The 17924-nt window shown below is 41.3% G+C and overlaps 1 protein-coding gene across 7 annotated transcripts in view; it reads right to left on the minus strand.

Moving 5' to 3' along the window:
• Window positions 1-4440: 4440 nt before the first annotated feature.
• The window catches only part of ARHGAP12 (Rho GTPase activating protein 12), a 173750-nt gene continuing 160266 nt past the window's right edge, over window positions 4441-17924 (minus strand). For all 7 annotated transcript variants that reach the window (XM_074984964.1, XM_074984963.1, XM_074984961.1 and 4 more), the window contains 5 exons: window positions 14530-14628; window positions 12535-12612; window positions 7968-8102; window positions 6574-6676; window positions 4441-6047 (listed from right to left, as the gene is read on the minus strand). In XM_074984964.1, coding sequence (XP_074841065.1) covers window positions 5876-6047; window positions 6574-6676; window positions 7968-8102; window positions 12535-12612; window positions 14530-14628 — 587 coding nt within the window. In that variant the 3' untranslated portion in view covers window positions 4441-5875. The remainder of the gene's footprint in view (window positions 6048-6573; window positions 6677-7967; window positions 8103-12534; window positions 12613-14529; window positions 14629-17924) is intronic.

Genomic DNA, 17924 nt, shown 5'->3' on the forward strand with positions numbered 1-17924 from the left:
TTCTAACAGAATATATATATAGCATCAGTGTGTGATATCAAAAAAGCAGCAGAGGTTCACAACATACCTGCGAGCTGTTCACGGAACACCAGTGTTCTGCAGAACACAGTTCAAGAAACACTGATCTAGAGTTACCAGTTGCTACAGTATGAACTTCTCTAATCCAGCACACACACATTCAGCAACATCTGCAATCTAGCATGATTTTAGTTAGCTGGACGACCACTTTTCACGAGTGCGGCCAAGTTTTCCCACAGTCCCATAAAGTTTGTTTTACAGCCACCAGTCCTGGCTCCCAGTGTTCTGTGCTTTTATTTAACTGTAATTTACCCTTAAGTGTCTTCTAAGAGCCCACTAACCAGTGGAAATGTTGGTAATGCTGCTAGACAATATTGACTTTCCACAACCTGGTAAATTCATCTTGCACCAGTCAGGTTCCAAGGGTGCTAGACTAGAGTGGTTCAACCTGTACTGTTATTTTCTTACTTCATATTACATAATCATAGAATCATAGAAGAGTAGGACTGGAAGGGACCTCGAGAGACCATCGAGTCCAGCCCCCTGCCCTCATGGCAGGACCAAGCATTTTCTAGACCATCCCTGAAAGCCATCTATCTAACCTCTTCTTAAATAGCTCCAGTGATGGACATTCTACCACCTCCCTTGGCAATTCGTTCCAGTGTTTGATCACCCTGACAGTTAGGAACTTTTTCCTAATGTCCAACCTGAACCTCCCCTGCTGCAATTTCACTCCATTGCCTCTTGTTCTATCCTCAGAGGCAAGGAAGAACAAGTTCCCTCCCTCTGCCTTATGACACCCTTTTAAATACCTGAAAACTGCTATCATGTCCCCCCTCAATCTTCTCTTTTCCAAATTAAACAAGCCCAATTCTTTCAGCCTTTCTTCATAGGTCATGTTCTCTAGACCTTTGATCATTCTTGTTGCTCTCCTCTGGACCCTCTCCGATTTCTCCACATCCTTCCTGAACTGCGGTGCCCAGAACTGGACACAATACTCCAGCTGAGGCCTAACCAGTGCAGAGTAGAGTGGGAGAATGACTTCTCGTGTCTTGTTCACGACACACCTGTTAATGCATCCTAGAATCACGTTTGCCTTTTTTGCAACAGCATCACACTGTTGTCTCATATTTAGCTTGTGGTCCACTATAACCCCCAGATCCCTTTCTGCTGTACTCATTCCTAGGCAGTCCTTTCCCATTCTGTATGTGTGACACTGATTGTTTCTTCCTAAGTAGAGCACTTTGCATTTGTCCTTATTAAACTTCATCCTGTTTACCTCAGCCCATTTCTCCAGTTTATCCAGATCCTTTTGAATTATGACCCTATCCTCCAAAGAAGTTGCAACCCCTCCCAGCTTGGTACCATCTGCAAACTTAGTAAGTGTACTTTCTATGTCAATATCTAAATCGTTAATGAAGATATTGAACAGAACCGGTCCTAAAACAGACACCTGCGGAACCCCACTAGTTATACTTTTCCAGCCAGATTGAAAACCATTAATAACTACTCTCTGGGTACGGTTATCCAGCCAGTTGTACATGCTCCTTATTTTGGAATTCCATAGACACGTAACCATAATGGTGATGCTATAAATCTATTGCCTCCTTTACTTCAGCATAACTCAGCGTTTCCAAGGGAATCCATTCTCTACTTGTTTTCTCAAAAAGTGACTGAGAGTTCAATGAGACTTGTGCCGTCTAAACATAGTCAGTCTTGGCTTTTTTGGTAACTTGATTTAAATATCCACAAAAAACCCACTGATTCAAATCAATCCATCCTGCCCAAAACCAGTGATTTCTGGTTTTGGTTTCATTGTGATACACTATATAACTATGCAAGTAGAAGGGCAATCCTAAAAGAAGCACCTATTCATTAAACCACAACAAATGACATCCCACTCAAACTTAAGACTCTAAGGATTGTGGATTCAGAGTTTTAAGAGGCTGCGGCAGGTATATTTAGCCACCAATTTTCTGTCACAGAAACCTAGTGTCTATATATATTTTTCTCTGAAGCCATTAATTTAGAGAAATTATAAAATCGTAATATCAGAGCTACCATTTGATTCTCAAGGGGAAAAAAAAAGGAACCAAAAGAGGTCAGGTCCCCTTCCAAGTGCCTTTTATGTTGCTTTGTCTTAGTGTTATCTTGTTTTACAAGTGCTCTGTTTACGAGAATGCCATGAAGAAAAGTGTTCATTTAAGTTCCGTAATCACATAGGGCTACTTTGTAGGACAGCAGAATACAGCCTCAGCAGCTGCTTGCCCACAGAACTTAGCAATTGTGGAGATTAATTAAGATTCGTGAGAGGAAGTCCCTTCCCTTTACAGAATGCCTTATTAGACATTCTGTACCTCCTCTTCTTCAGAGCAGAACGTCTGACTATGCCTGGTCTAAGATTATGGCTTATGAATTACCAATGGATTCCAAAATATCACTGCTCTTTTCTATGTCTGAATAAAGTTGTTTCCTTTAAAGGAAACAAAAAGGGTAGTATTCCGTAATTAACTATCTGAAGTATAAGCTATTTACTGTGTAGGACTAAACTTTTAATTAGACAACAAAATACTTTCTAAGTCACCTTCTCTACCAAAGGCTGGTAGGATTTGCATGTCATCATGCAGAGGATGCAATAAAGGGAGACAATCACAGCTTTCAGCTGCTGGTGGCTGAAGTTCAGGAAAGGCTTACCAGTGTGTAAGACTTGATTAAATTCAAGACTTTTTTTTTTTTTTTTTTTTTAAAAAACCACACACAAAAGGGACACGCCATGTAAATTTAAAACTATTTAAAAGATTGGATACATTTATTAAAATAGCCTTTATCTGTGCCCAGTTTTCTGCACTGATCCATAGTAACTACAGCAAAATTTCCTCAATAACAAGCTTGAGCTTTTTTAAATATCATTTTTCAGCGCCTCCATAAACACGCAGCTGTTGAAAAAGGGTCAAATTTGAGTTTGTAAAAACAATCTGACACCAATACATAGCCACAATGAGGATACAGGCTGTAAGTCTGAAAAGTGTGGTATACTAATTGTGGAATTGTCTCCACTGTTCATAAAAATATTGTCGGACTTTCATGATTATTCTCTGTAGACATATTCCTATTTTGGGCTCCGATAAAACTTTTATAAAATGTAAATAGTTACCATAACCTTTTCCACTGCTCAGCTTTCACCATCAATTTGTGTTGTGGTCCATGCTGACACTGAAATATTCAATGTTTTTAAAAAAACAAAACAAAACAAAAACAACCTCGTAAAACTTAAATTAGGCCAATTTCAGAAACCAGCATGGCACCTGATTAATGCTAAATACAGAAGACAGTTTGCTACAAGCTTATTTCTTATCACTAGGGTTTGAAAAGGAAGCAACGGATGTTAAATAAGTAAATGAACTGCCATGGTTCTAATGTACAAAACTTCTAGCCGGTGCATTTGTCTTTCTGCCATTAAGTTGATCAGTTTTATTTTCCTGTTTACTGCTGTACATGTTTAACTCTTGCCACATTATCTGCTAGTTAAGTAGTTCCCTGTCCTCCAAACTAAAATTTAGCAATTTTAAGCTTTCATATCATTTGCTAAAGAAAAATTATACTACATTATAACTAGTATGTAATACATACTAAATTCTCTGGGAATATAATGGAAAATTACATTCCTCACTGTTAAGAGAATACTCAAAACATTTTTTTTTCTTAAAAACAGTAACATTAGACAACATGAGCTGTGCTTAAGCAATGATTATCAAAGGAAATTAATTTTTTTTTTTAAAATTGGGACTTGAACAAATTACAACACATTTCAAGTTCATTTATATTTCCTACTAGGATGATGTGTTTCCAAACAGGTAACAAAAACGGAAATTATACTCTTAAATCTGAGCAGGAGGTTGAAACTGCAATACTGATAAATAGATACCAGGATTCTCACCCAAGTTGTTTTGCAACAAACCACAAAACTTCACCACTACCACAATAAAAGAAAGGTGAGAAAACCACAAGATTAGTCCCTTCTTTTATCTACAAAGCCTTTTCAAGCAAGCTTTCTGCTGCGGGAATTCTCACCTTGAACGTACAGAAGAGATCAATGGTCAAATAGCATAATTTCACCACTTCTGTGCCTTCCTTTTGTGGACAGATAGTTTGTGTGTGGTGCATATCAAGCATTACAACAAAACACTTGTCTGCAATACTTATAAATATTTTCAGATTTAAACCCATAAAATTACCCATCTTCACCATACAATCCACTTACTGTTGAGGGAAAAGAGGATTCCTAAAAATTTCAGTTAGGCACTCACGTATAATCACACCACAATGACTCTGCTGCAGGAAACCATTTCAGGCAGTCAAACAACTGAATATTTGAGAGTTTTCACAAATTCAACAATATCCAAATTTGGATTGGAAACTGCAAACTAGCTAATGGTTCTCTTTATTTAGATTAGACATAACAAATATAAGGTACAGCAGTAAGTCTAAAAAAATACATTTTAAAATTTTCAGTAGACCGTGCTCCATGTAACAAAAATCTTCCAAAACCAATTTCTTTTACAAATTAATCTACATTATTAATGTAAAAAGAAATTCTCAAATTTAGCATTATGTCATTATTTTCAACAAATATCTATTGGAACACGTTTCCATTATTGCAAATGTTAGAATCTGTAATACATTTCTCTAATGTATCCTGTACATATTAAATAACCTAAAAGGCTCCTCTTGTAGTGCATTAACAATTTAGCAAGCCCACACAGTTTTTTCCAGTACCATTTGCATTACAATTATTTGCCTGCAAATGTAATTAACATCTAAAAGTGCATGTTTAGTTTTCTGAGTAACCTGTATTTCTGAGGAAACCCAGACATCCACTGGAAGTGTTACACTACCTGTATCTAATCTAGCCATGATTAGAAATGTGCAACCAGAAACTATACAATAACTGGATTATGTACATAAACCAAAGATCAGTCTTTAGTCTGTATGTGTATCTAAAAGCGTTCACTACCACAGGATCATACCAAGAACTCAATACAGCATTAGATAATGTTGGTATTTAATTAGGATTGTTAACTGCAATTCAGTTTAGCACAAAATATAGCCCAACAAATACCCTGAAAAATGCATTTTTGTATTAAATAAAAACTCTAGTATGTCACAGGACAAATCCTCTGCTGGATATAATTATAAATTCAGTGTTTGAAATAATTGGGTCCTGCTCTATCAAGCAAGCGGAAGATCCAGCCAAGATGCTACATAATAATTTTTTCTCTAAAAAGCAAGCCTCAAATGAGGGATTATTTGAATTACTGTAAACCACACTGACCACTGTTAGCACTAGTTCAAAGACAGTCACACTGCATGCAGAATCCCTGCTGACAGGATCCACACAGGTTTCAGTGCATAAGCATAGGATGCAATTTTATTATCACTAAAAAGATCCAAAAACATTTTTGAAGCCAGTTGATGAGGTTTTCCTCACCCTACCAAGTGGTGAACCTTTACAAAAAACCCAATCCAGATTATCCAGATTGAAATTAATTTTAAGATTCTCACCAAGAAATCCAGTGTATGTCTGTACTAGAACTGCAATTATTAAAAAGCAGAGTATAAATTTTGAAATATTCACAATATAGTAAGTGAATTGTACAGAAATTCAATCGTTAACTTGCATGAATAGCAATTAAATTGGTCAAATGTTCTTTCCATGTCTTCCCTGCCATCCCACTGAAAAGTGCAAAATTGAGCAGTTGCTTGGTCCACAAACACAATACATCATGTACATATGGATCTGACTTCTGCTAGAAATCTGTTGCCAACTCATCACTTCAGTTTTAACTCTGAGAAAACTTCAGCGTCCAAAGATGGAGTTCAGTTCCAGTAAAATTAATTCTACAATCTGATTCTGGTAAACAGTATGGACCATGTTACCAGTCTCCTTCTCTGGCTTTAACAGAGTTGGTCCAAAAACGATAGCTATGCTTTGATATGTCATTCGGTTCTTTTCTCCATTTTCTACAACTCTGGGGAAACAGGAAAAAATACTTTAAAATTAAATTCATTGAGGTGACAGAAAATAATGTGAACAGAAGAGAAACAAAACCAATTTGTAATTCCACATATTTACTCTCTTTCATGAAACAGGCTACTTTTATAATCACCTTCACTATGTAAAATTTGACATTCACTCTGTCCCTATAATCTAAAGCTTCAACAGCTAAGACCACAACTAATAAAAATGCTGTCCAAAAGTTGGGTTTGCTTCTCCACAAGCTTGTATAAACACAGACAAGTGTTTTGCTTTGATGAAGCACAATGAACAAAGGAAACATGATTTGAACCATCCTCCAGCACTTTCAATGTCTCATCACTCAGCTCTAAGAAAGGTGATCCTATGTTCCAATTTCAGAGAGAGTGAGTCTTGAAATATCTTATATAGGTGCCTATTACACCCCACACCCTCTCCCAATTTTTAACACTTGATATCTGGTTACCCTAGCATTAAGGGAACTCCGCAGTACATTAAGACTTTCTCCTTACACTACTCACTTCTTGAGGTGTCTAAAAAGTATCTGCATGGTATCCTGATTTGGCTTCGGCAATTGTTTAATTAGATCTTTAACAGCATGAACACGCTGTTTTGGTTCCTGTTCTGGAAGAGATAAAGGCAGACAAACCATAAATTCAATATTATTTAGAATTTCAATACTATATATCATGCCAAAAACTGAATATAAGTGCACAATTTTACAGTACTTGATATTAAATAACACATTGCCATCTGGTGGCCACATTGCCTATTACTGACAATCTGAAGATGCCACTTCAGAGTCAGGATGGGTGAGGGAATTTTTTTTTTTTTTTTTTTTTTTTAAATTGCAAGGGCTCTCAACCTTTCCAGACCCCTCTACTCTTGTCAGGAGTCTGACTGTCTCATGTACTCAAGTTTCAGCTCATGTAAAAGCTACTTACTTACAATATCAGACAGCAAATTTTTCAGTGCTGTGACACTTTTATATTTTTCTCATTTTTACCATATTTTTCTAAAATAAATACACCAGGATAAACACTTTACTTACATATCAATGTATAGTATACAGAGTAATATAAACAAGCAACTGTCCTTATGAAATTTTAGTTTGTATTGACTTAACTAGTGCTTTTTGATGTAGCCTGTTGTAAAACCAGGCAAATATGTAGATGAACAGATAAACCTCTGAAAAGTCTCTGACTATCCCTGATTGAGAACCACTGTTCTATTGAACTAACTTCTGTAGAGGAAAGAGACAAGTTTTCAAACTTTTACAGAGAGATAGCTGTGCTAGACTATACACTATCAAAACAAAATAAGCAGTCCCGTAGCACTTTAAAGACTAACAAAATAATTTATTAGGTGATGAGCTCTCATGGGACAGACCCACTTCTTCAGATCATAGCCATACCAGAACAGACTCAATATTTAAGGCACAGAGAACCCAAAAATAGTAATCAAGGTTGACAAATCGGAAAAATGTTATCAAGGTGAGCAAATCAGACAGCAGGGGGCAGAAGGTTTCAAACTGTTTTCTTTTATGGGAAACGCTCAGTTTCATAACTAATGACAGCCTTGAACAGATTATTTATCGTAAATTGCTATAAGAGGAGTAGCCATGTTAGTCTGTATCTGCAAAAAATGAGTTTGTGGCACTTTATAGGCTAACATATTTTGGAGCATAAGCTTTCATGACAAAGGCCCGCTTCATCAGATGCAAATGGTAAATTAGCTTACACATTTCAAAGGGCCATTCATTCACCAATATTTTGAGACTGATATGGCTACACTTCCACTGCATAGAACACCTTTACAAAAATTTTAAACAAAGAAAAGGAGAATATATTTTAGGTAAGTGCATTGTGAATATTTAAATATTTAGGAAAATTCTGTACATGATTTATGCACTTACTAATTGCATTGACAAAGTCATTGAAATGATTATATGTGAACAGTGGTTCTGGCAGTTCTCTGAAAAACATTTTTAGAGCTCCTGTGATGACATGTATATCTTCCCATTTGCTGTCATTCAAGTCCAATTTCTCATCTGAAAGAAATCATACGTATTGTTATTATAATCCAGTAGGTGTTTATCATTATTTTCTATGTAAGCTGAAGAACAATGGATCGGATTCTTATTACCTACCCAGTGTGAAAGGACTACAGAAAAAGAAGTACTGTAACTATGGTTCTTCAAGATGTGGGGCAGACATGTATTTCATTTAGGTGTGTGCATGTAATCCACATACATAATAGGGAGGTATCTCTTTTAAAGACACTGGGGTAGGAAGGCATGAGTTGTATCTGTGACACTGCCGCTAAGCAGATGCATAATTATCACTCCACAGCTAGAAGCTTCTGGAACTGTGTATGGTAGTATCAGATGTGCTCAATAGGCTGCCAGTAGTCGAAGTCAAGAGTCCAGGAGGGCAAGCAGTGGGAGCAGCCTGTACAGACTGGGAGAAGCTGAGCCCAGGAACAAAAACAGCACCTTGTGCCCCCACAACTCTGAAGCATTGTGCAGCAGTAACAGAGGTAGCTGTGTTAGTTTGTATCTTCACAAAACAAAAACAGCAGTCATGTAGTACTTTTAAAAAGACTAACAAAATAGTTTATTAGGTGATGAGCTTTCGTGGGGCAAACCCACTTCAGAAAAAAACAAGTGAAGAAGTGGATGTGGCCCACAAAAGCTGATCACCTAATAAATTATTTTAATCGGTCTTTTAGAGTGCTACATGACTGCTCTTTTATTTTGCAGCAGGTTAACGATACTGTTAATCATCCAACAGGGAAGCACCTATTAATATTAATTAAAGAAAGGGAGGAAAGATGTTGCTTTTAACCAGTGCTTTAACCACCTCAGCAGCCCAGACACGCGACTGGCTGGGAAATTGGCTGAGTATTGACTTGCTGTTTTTTAAACACTGTTTTTAACTCAGCAGACTACAGAGATGTGGTGATCAGACACTAACAGACTCAGGTGAACTCCACCTGAGCTTTTGGGAACTTGAGTTTCATCTCACCATGTTTCTGTGGCGACTTACCTGTTCAGATTTGTTTTCTTTATGTTTATGTATAACCAAAGCTAATTTATGTGGCTTATAAGGTACATGTGTCATGTTGTAAAAATTTATTTATGTTCCTTATAAAAATTTTAAGCATTGGTAGTTAAGAATTAAGGCACTGGAGAAGGGCAATGAAGTAAACTCTAGCCCACCAGATGTGCCAGACAGGAGATAATTTTACCTAGTGGTACCCACAGAAGGGTGGCACTCATACCTTACTGTAGCCCTTTCTCTTGTTATATGAGGCAACTCAAAGCTCCTTTCAATTGAGCACCCAGAGATGAGACTCCAGTGTGCAGGGGATGGAAGGTAGGTCATGGAAAACACATCTGCATCACATCTTGAAGAACCACAGTTGTAATAACTATTTCTGCTTTTAGGAGTAAATGGTGCTGTCTATTCTACATATAGGACTCAAGCAGCAACCCCTCCCAGAAGGAGGGCTTGTAGACTACTTAAAACAAGATGTGCAGTATCATCTGACCAAAACTTTCATACTCTCTGGAAGGTGCAGCAATGAGTTACAGAATGAGTTCACAGAGGCCTGAAGCTGTCTTACATGAGTGTTGATACAGATGTTACTCATTTCTAGAGTGTTTTGGAAAATACTACTTGACCCATCATATGATCTACATAAGATACAAAGAGGTGAGGAGAAGCACAACACACTTTAGTCCTATCCAGACAGAAGGCTACAGATCACCTGACAAGACGAATGCAACTTAGGAGAAAAAACTGAGTTAAATATAACACCTGGCTGAAATGAAACAAAGTAAAACATGCCAAATTTTTATATAAAATCACCATCTTTGGAGCATTCTGGGTAAGGAGGCACTGCCATCAATGTCTTCAACTCTCACTCTCTTCTTGTAGATATTGTCACTACCAAAAGTATAGTTGTCTGACACAAAAGCAGAAACGGGTAAGATACCAGAGGCTCAATCAGTGGTCCCTGTAAATTAGCTAGACTGAGTTAATATACCACAGAGGAAGTGGCTCTCAGACAAGAGGATGGAGATGAAGCAGCTCTTTTAAGCATCTTGCCACCATGGTAAAGGAAAAGATGGATCTTCCCTGAATGAGTGATGAAATACCAATATTGCTGCCTGCTGTCATTTCAATGAACTAAGTGCAAGATCTGACAACTGAAGGTGCAGCATGTATTCCAAGACATCCTGGAGAGAAGCCAGCATTGACTGATTTCCATAGGCCAATGAGCACACTGAGTATTGCTTCCATTTTGCTGAATAGGCTACTTTGGTGGAGGGCTTTCTATAGTTGAGTAGGACCTGTTGAGCAGCTGCCAAAACCAATTTCCTTCTTGTTTAGTCATGAAGCAACCACACCTTGAGGTGCAGGAAGCTAAGCATGAGATAAACAATACAACAGTGATTCTGAATGAATAGGTTGGGATGATGAGGAAGCAGTAAACAGGTTGAATTGATAATGCAAGGAGAGCCAGCATAATGTTAGCCACAAGAATGAGGTGCTCCATCTACAGACCTTGGATTTTAAACAATGCATCAGGGAAGCATCAGTGACAACAAACCTGGCTGGCAAGGGTGTGTCCATCCCTGCAAGCAATTCAATGCCAGTTGAGGAAGATGGTACAATATGTCCTGGGGAAGAGTCAGACTATAAGATGGCATGAGCCACATTTGGAGGGGAAGAATGCAGAGTCATGTAAACGGGACCATCTGCACACAAGTGGACATGTGGCCCAAAGCTTCAAGCACATCCAAACTGTTATAGAAGGCTGTGACTGCAGACAGACAAAAGGGGGGCAAATCAGCTGAAAAGAGTGGGGTGGCAGAAATGCTCTCCAGCTCATAGAATCTATTAGGATCCTAATGAATTATTTTTTATTGAGTTCTCTGTATGTAGGATGAGAACTGGACAGTCACGTAAACAATGCAGCACTGACATGAGCAAGAGTCTGCCCTCTGGACCAGCCCCTCAGTAACCAGTCATCCAGATACATGTGGATTCCCTTCCTCATGAGATACACCATCAAGAGATCAGGTATTTGGTAAAAACCAGGGGAACAGAAGAGGTTGAGTGGAAGTACCATGTCCTGGAAAAGACATTCTGCCATGATGAATCAAAAGGAATTTTCTGTGGTCTGGCAAAATTCACACATGAATACAGGTGCCCTGAAAGTCTAGAGCAGCAAATTAGTCATTCTGAGTCAAAACAGGGACGATAGTCAATAGTGTGACCATTTGGAAATGTGTACCTTATAGATTTGTTGAAGCCATAAATGAGTCTCTCTCATCCTTTGGATTTGGGTATCAGGACTAGAAACTATGATCCCAGTGTCCGGGAAGAACTTCCTTCACACCTCTCAAGGCCAGTAAAGAGTAAACTTGCTCGAAGAGCAGCATCTCATGAGAGGAGCCCCAGAAGGAGGCCAGAGAGGAAATTAACGTTGATGGTGCTTAGGACCCAGTAGTTGATGGTGACTGAGCCCCAAGGAAGAGGGGTTTCCGGAAGGAGGGTTTCCTTCCAGAAGATCCCCGCGGACCACGCATCTGCACATGTACTTTGGAGTCCAGAAGTGCTTCTTCTGGACTCTGAATCACATGGCTATATGCTAATGAGGCATGTGAAATTTACATCCTCACCTCATTAGCATCTTCCAGGCTGCTCTTCACCATGCTGCTTCTTCCAGAAGTGGCATGTGTAGACACAACCATAGTGAAAAGGAGAGTGTGGGCTATGGTGCTGAAATACTCACGGGTTCAACAGACTGCCTGGACAATGGGGCTATAAAAATGTTTTTAAACATATAAATTCAGCCCTGATAAAATCCTGGACTAAGGGTGAAGTCAGACCAGAAAGGCAGAGGAGGTCCATTGCTGCCTAACATTATCAGGCTCAATGGTCACTCCAGGGCCAAAACACAATTCAACGGTTACTTCTTTGCATGATGCTAGGGACTGATTGTCAGGATCTGCTTCAGCTTCCTTCAAGATTCACACTGTGACAATCTGTGCTCCTTTGAGGAGAGGAAGGTGAGTTCCCATAGGACCCGAAGCAGCCTAAGTTGGTTTCCTCAGCACGATGGGGGGGAAGAATGGGACAATTCCCCTCTCTCTTCAAGGGGGCACCAACCTGGATGGAATGAATTTTGCTATGTGCACCAGGGTGGAGGGGATGTAACTGTTCTGGCCAGTGGAGAGGTGGCTTATCCTGCCAGGACAGCCATGGCAGCTCCTAACTCAAAAGACTATGGAAGCTAATATTTAGCATTAATTTAATTTAATTAATTTCATTTTGAGAAAGCCATCACTTTATTTTAAGCAGATGGGCCAAAACCATTACACAAACAATCTGAAGAGCTTTCTAGCAATTTTGACAAATACTCTTGCATATATTTTCAAACTGATAATACAGTTGGAGAACAGGACTTACCATGATTAACTGCAAATCTTAGTTTCTGAATCACTGCAAGATTGCCACTAACTCGGTATAACCCGTCAACGTCTAATCCTAGAACAAAAATTTAAAATCAGTTTTTAAGATAATTAAATGAAGTAATGTCTAAAACATGATGTGTACTCAGAAAAGGTGAAGGAGTCTTGAGGCGTGAGTTGACCAACTGCCACTGATTTTTGATGAGGGCTGGGGGCTCACCCTAGAATAACTGCTTTTAAAAATCCCACAACTAATATTTAGTTAGTACAACCAATGTTTAGCACATGAAGGTTTTTACCTTCTCTTGTTCACACATATGCCTGCTCTCATTTTGTCTCATACTTCCATTCATTCTAAAATGCTAGTAGTGGGATTGTAGAGGTTTCTGGTTCAGATTTTTCCTTTCACAGAGACTATACTTAACAAAATATCTGGTGACTAAACCAAGCTAAGTTTGGAGAACACCCCAAAATTGATAGTGGGTGACCAGGTCCACCAACTAACAACCAATCCACTTGTCTCTGTTTGTTTTTATTCTCAGTGGTTGCTGATGTAGACACAAAAATGGTAGTTTAAAAAAAAAAAAAAAGGAACAATTTCTGTCATCCCACACTCAACCTTTACATGAATTCAGTGCATTGTGTTGGCTGGTAAAAATGCAGCAAAAATGGATCCAGCAATTTCCTTAACCCCATCCACAGGGCAACCTGACGCAATGGTACACTAGCATCAATACCACCTGTCCTGCCCATCTGTTTCCCCACTACCTTTTAGTGCCACAGTCTATTCGTCACTCTCTTTCTGAAGGGCTCAGGTGGAAGAGGAAAGTAGAAGCTCCTACAGTTCCCCTTAAAATAAAAGAAAACTAGCTTCTTTCACTTCTGTCTTGCCTTAACTCAGAAAACAGCCATCCAGTAAAGCTTCTGGAGTTGGGGGGCAAGACAATCAAACCAGTTTCTGTTGTTCCTTTTTCTGGAGTCACCAGACAGTAGCACTTAGGGAGCTACAAGTTCCACCATATTATTTCACTGTAGCTGTTTATACAGGGAGGCCACCTACTTCACTCTGCAACATCTCCCCTGAGCTCCCACTGAGGTCATGAATGCAATCTGCTTTATCTAAGATGGGAAAGAGATGATGAGCACCAAAAAGGTGGGTGGAGAGATTCTCCTACACAGAATTTTGATCTTTAACATCAGCTACCTCATGGGAATAACTTCACTATAAGGGAATAAGCAACCCACTTGCAGTACTACTCTCCTCAAAGTTCTAATAATGATTACAACAAGTAGACAAGACAACATGGGGTAAGTGTGAAAACGCAGGTCTAAAAGGTTTTTTGTATATAAAATGCGGACATATGTTTGTTTTATACATCAGACTTTTCTGAACTTTAATGTTCAATCTAGACTCACTTTAGTATTTGAGTAAGAGAGATTTGCCTTCTCTTACTAGCAACAGGAGAAGAAAAGGACATGTTCAAGAAATCAGGACACTAACCAATCAGATAAAATGTAGAAATATGATAATCTTAGGAATTAAGTATTTTCCAAATTTTACGAGCACAGCTGGCTAAAGAAATCTCAGATGACAATGTTTTCTGAAGGCACTGACTCTCCCCATATTTACCCAAATAAGTCTCCTCTAAAATGAACTTGTAGGAGAAGCAGTTTTTAATGCACATGGTGTTTAGTTAACACCAGTAAGGATTTAAGAAGCAATTTTAGTAGTTACCTACCAACAAGATCCCTGTCCCCAGCTCCCTGATCCTACTGTTCGTTAGCCACAATCTTATCGCATCCTAGCTCAGGCTGCCTTCTTTTGCTGCTTCCTAGCTGTTGACATCCTATTGCTGAAACTCCAGTTACGAACGTGAGAGTTTAGAATATTCAGTTATCACATTATTTGGAAACCAACAAGATAAGAATTAAGATTCCAGAATTAGTGATTTGCAAAGACGTTAAGACAGAAAGATTAATATTTTCACTCTACCATGTTCTTCAACGTGCTCGATGCACAGCTTCACGAACTTTGGCACCGAGGAGTTTTCCCTCTGACACAAGCTGGTGAGATTAGAACCGAACACTTGATCTGGAATCCAGTAAAAATAAATAAATAATTTCATTTATAGTTGGATGAACTGTAAAGAACAGAACGAGTTCATGCACAACAGTCTTATACCAAGAATAAAAACTGATGGCAACACCAGCTGGTATCCAGAAATGACTGGCTAAATTTTCAGAGCTTAGTACACCAGCTCCCAAGGTGAGCAATAACCTTCTGAGCGCTGAATGCCTTAAAATTTGTCCCCAGTTGTGTGTGTGTGCAGTATTGACAATCTGGTGCAACATATCTGGTGATTGGAACAAAGGGTTGGAAGTCAAAAGTCTAGTCTAGTTAATACACTGCTACCAACTCCCTGTATGAACTTGAAAAAGTCAACAACATTAAGTAAAATCAGTACTATCACATGGGTCAGCAACCTTTTTGAGGCAGAGTGCCTAAATCTGACCTTTTGACCTCTCTGTACTGTCCAAGGGCTGGTGATATTTTTTAAAGTCACTAACAGTCCTACTTACAACTGCTTCATTAATAAATAAGAGCTTTACCATTTAGGTGGTGATTGGTGGCATTAGCTGGTCTTTTGTTAAAGCACAGGCTTTGAGCAAGTTCCTGGTTATATGGGGCAGAAGGGGAGGGGCTGAGCTCCTGCCTCACGCACCAGTGAAAATTAGCTCACATGCCACTGTTCGCACCTGTGCTGAGCTCTGGACTATCACAATGGGTGGATGCATGAAATCTCATACATATTTATCCACCTACCTTAGGTTTTGTTACAGTGCTCAGCACTGAGGTATTTGAAATGCTTCATCTACAGAAAAGAGAAGTTACTCACCGTAGTAACAGTGGTTCTTCGAGATGTGTCCCCGTGGGTGCTCCACAATAGGTGACGGGCTTGCCCGGCGCCGCAGATCGGATCTTCCAAGCAGTTTCTGCCGGACCGCACATGTGCCGGCGCGCGCCGCTCCCTTGCGCGCTCCTGGCCACGTGCGCGATCCGGTCCCCGCCAGTTCCTCGACCAACCGCCTCGGGTGCCCCTGCAAAACACTAACAGAGATCCGAAGCGGGGAGGATGGGCGGGTAGTGGAGCACCCACGGGGACACATCTCGAAGAACCACCGTTACTACGGTGAGTAACTTCTCTTTCTTCTTCGAGCGTCCCCGTGGGTGCTCCACAATAGGTGACTACCCAGCAGTAACCCAAGATAGGAGGTGGGTAATCGGATTATGTGCAGCTCGCCCCGAGAGGACCGCTGCAGAGAGACGGGTATCCTCTTGGAATACCCTGTGAAGGGCGTAATGTTTGGCGAAGGTGTCGTAGGACGACCAGGTCGCCGCTCTGCAAATGTCTTTTAACGCAACGCCCTTGAAAAAGGCTGTTGATGCCGCCACCGCCCTGGTGGAATGAGCCCTGGGAGTGGCCGATAAAGGAGTCTTTCTGAGCTCGTAGCACATTTTTATGCAGGATACAATGTGCTTTGAGATTCTCTGCGAGGAGAGACCCTCTCCTTTCGATTTGGGAGCGAGGGAGACTAGGAGTCTATCCGTTTTCCGGAAGGACTTGGTCCTGTCTACGTAGAAGGCTAGCGCCCTCCTCACGTCCAGGAGGTGTAGGCGCGCCTCTTCGTTGGAGTTATGAGGTTTTGGATAAAACGAGGGTAGAACAATAGGTTCGTTGATGTGAAACTCGGAAGAAACTTTGGGGACAAAGGCTGGATGCAGCCGTATGGTTACCGCCTCCTTGGAAAAAACAGTGCAGGGTGGCATTGCCATGACGGCCGCGAGCTCGCTCACCCTATGAGCTGACGTAATTGCGAGAAGAAAGGTCGTCTTAATTGTAAGGAGGCGGAGGGGAACCGTGGCCAAGGGCTCGAAGGGTGGTCCCATCAGTGTGGTAAGCACTAGGTCCAAGTTCCATGAAGGTGGAATCGGTTTCCGAGGGGGGTAGAGGTTTACCAACCCTCTGAGGAACCTGGTAACCATAGGGTGGGCGAACACCGTGTGCCCTTCCTCCTCATGTCTGAACGCCGAGATGGCGGCAAGGTGGACCTTTAACGAGGATAGCGAGAGTCCTCCTCTCTTGAGGTCCAGTAAATACTCTAGAATTGTAGGTATAGGCACCGAAAGGGGGGCCAGCTGTTTGGTAGAACACCAAGCCGTGAAGCGAGTCCATTTTTGTTTGTAGGTCTTCCTAGTGGAAGTCCTCCTGCTACTTTCTAGGACATGTTGTACTGCCACTGTGCATGTGCTCTCTAGGGAGCTGAGCCATGGATTAACCACGCTTGCAGTCGCAGGCTGTGGGGGTGCGGATGCACTACAGACCCCTGGGCTTGCGTGAGCAGATCCGGCACCACCGGAAGAGGCATCGGTGGACGGTCCGACATGCGCAGGAGTAGGGGGAACCATTGTTGGCGATCCCACGTTGGGACTATCAGGATCATCCGGGCCCTTTCCCTCCTGGCCTTTTGCAAAACTTTGTGGATCAGCACTGTGGGAGGAAACGCATAAAGCAGGGGGCCCCCCCACGGGATCGCGAACGCGTCCCCCAGGGACCCCCATCCCAGTCCTGCCCTGGAGCAGAATCGTGGGCACTGCTTGTTGTGCTGAGTGGCAAACAGATCTATTTGGGGAAAACCCCATGCGTGGAAAATCGACCGTAGCAGATCGGGACGGATCTGCCACTCGTGTGTGAGCGCAAAACGCCTGCTCAGCTGGTCTGCCTTCACGTTGTGCGCACCCGGCAAGTATGAGGCTTTCAAAATTATATCGTGGGCGATGCACCAGTTCCATAAGCGGATTGCTTCCGCGCATAAGGCAGGGGATCGAGCTCCTCCTTGCCTGTTTATATAAAACATGGTGGAGGTATTGTCTGTACTGATCCCGACGACTTTGCCTTGTATGTGGTCTCGAAAGTGTTTGCAGGCGTTGAACACTGCTCTGAGCTCCAGTACGTTGATGTGTAGTGACTGTTCCGTGGGTGACCACAGTCCTTGAGTCACCTCTTCGCCCATGTGCGCTCCCCACCCTATGAGGGAGGCATCTGTAGTGAGAAAAACCGATATTTGCGGCTGGTGGAAGGGTACCCCTGTTAGCAAGTTCCTGGGGTTTACCCACCATTGCAGGGATTTGCGCACCCCGGCTGTGGGCGACACCACCTTGTGAACGGTGTGTACTGCCGGTTTGTATACACTCGCCAGCCAGTGCTGCATGCTGCGCATGTGTAACCTGGCGTTCTGCACTACAAATGTCGCCGCTGCCATGTGGCCCAGCAGCTGCAGGCACGTCAAGACCGGCACCGTAGGGCTGAAGGTGATGACCTGCACGAG

This window comes from Carettochelys insculpta, chromosome 2 (genome assembly GCF_033958435.1).
Source record: "Carettochelys insculpta isolate YL-2023 chromosome 2, ASM3395843v1, whole genome shotgun sequence".
NCBI classification, from domain to species: Eukaryota; Metazoa; Chordata; order Testudines; family Carettochelyidae; genus Carettochelys; species Carettochelys insculpta.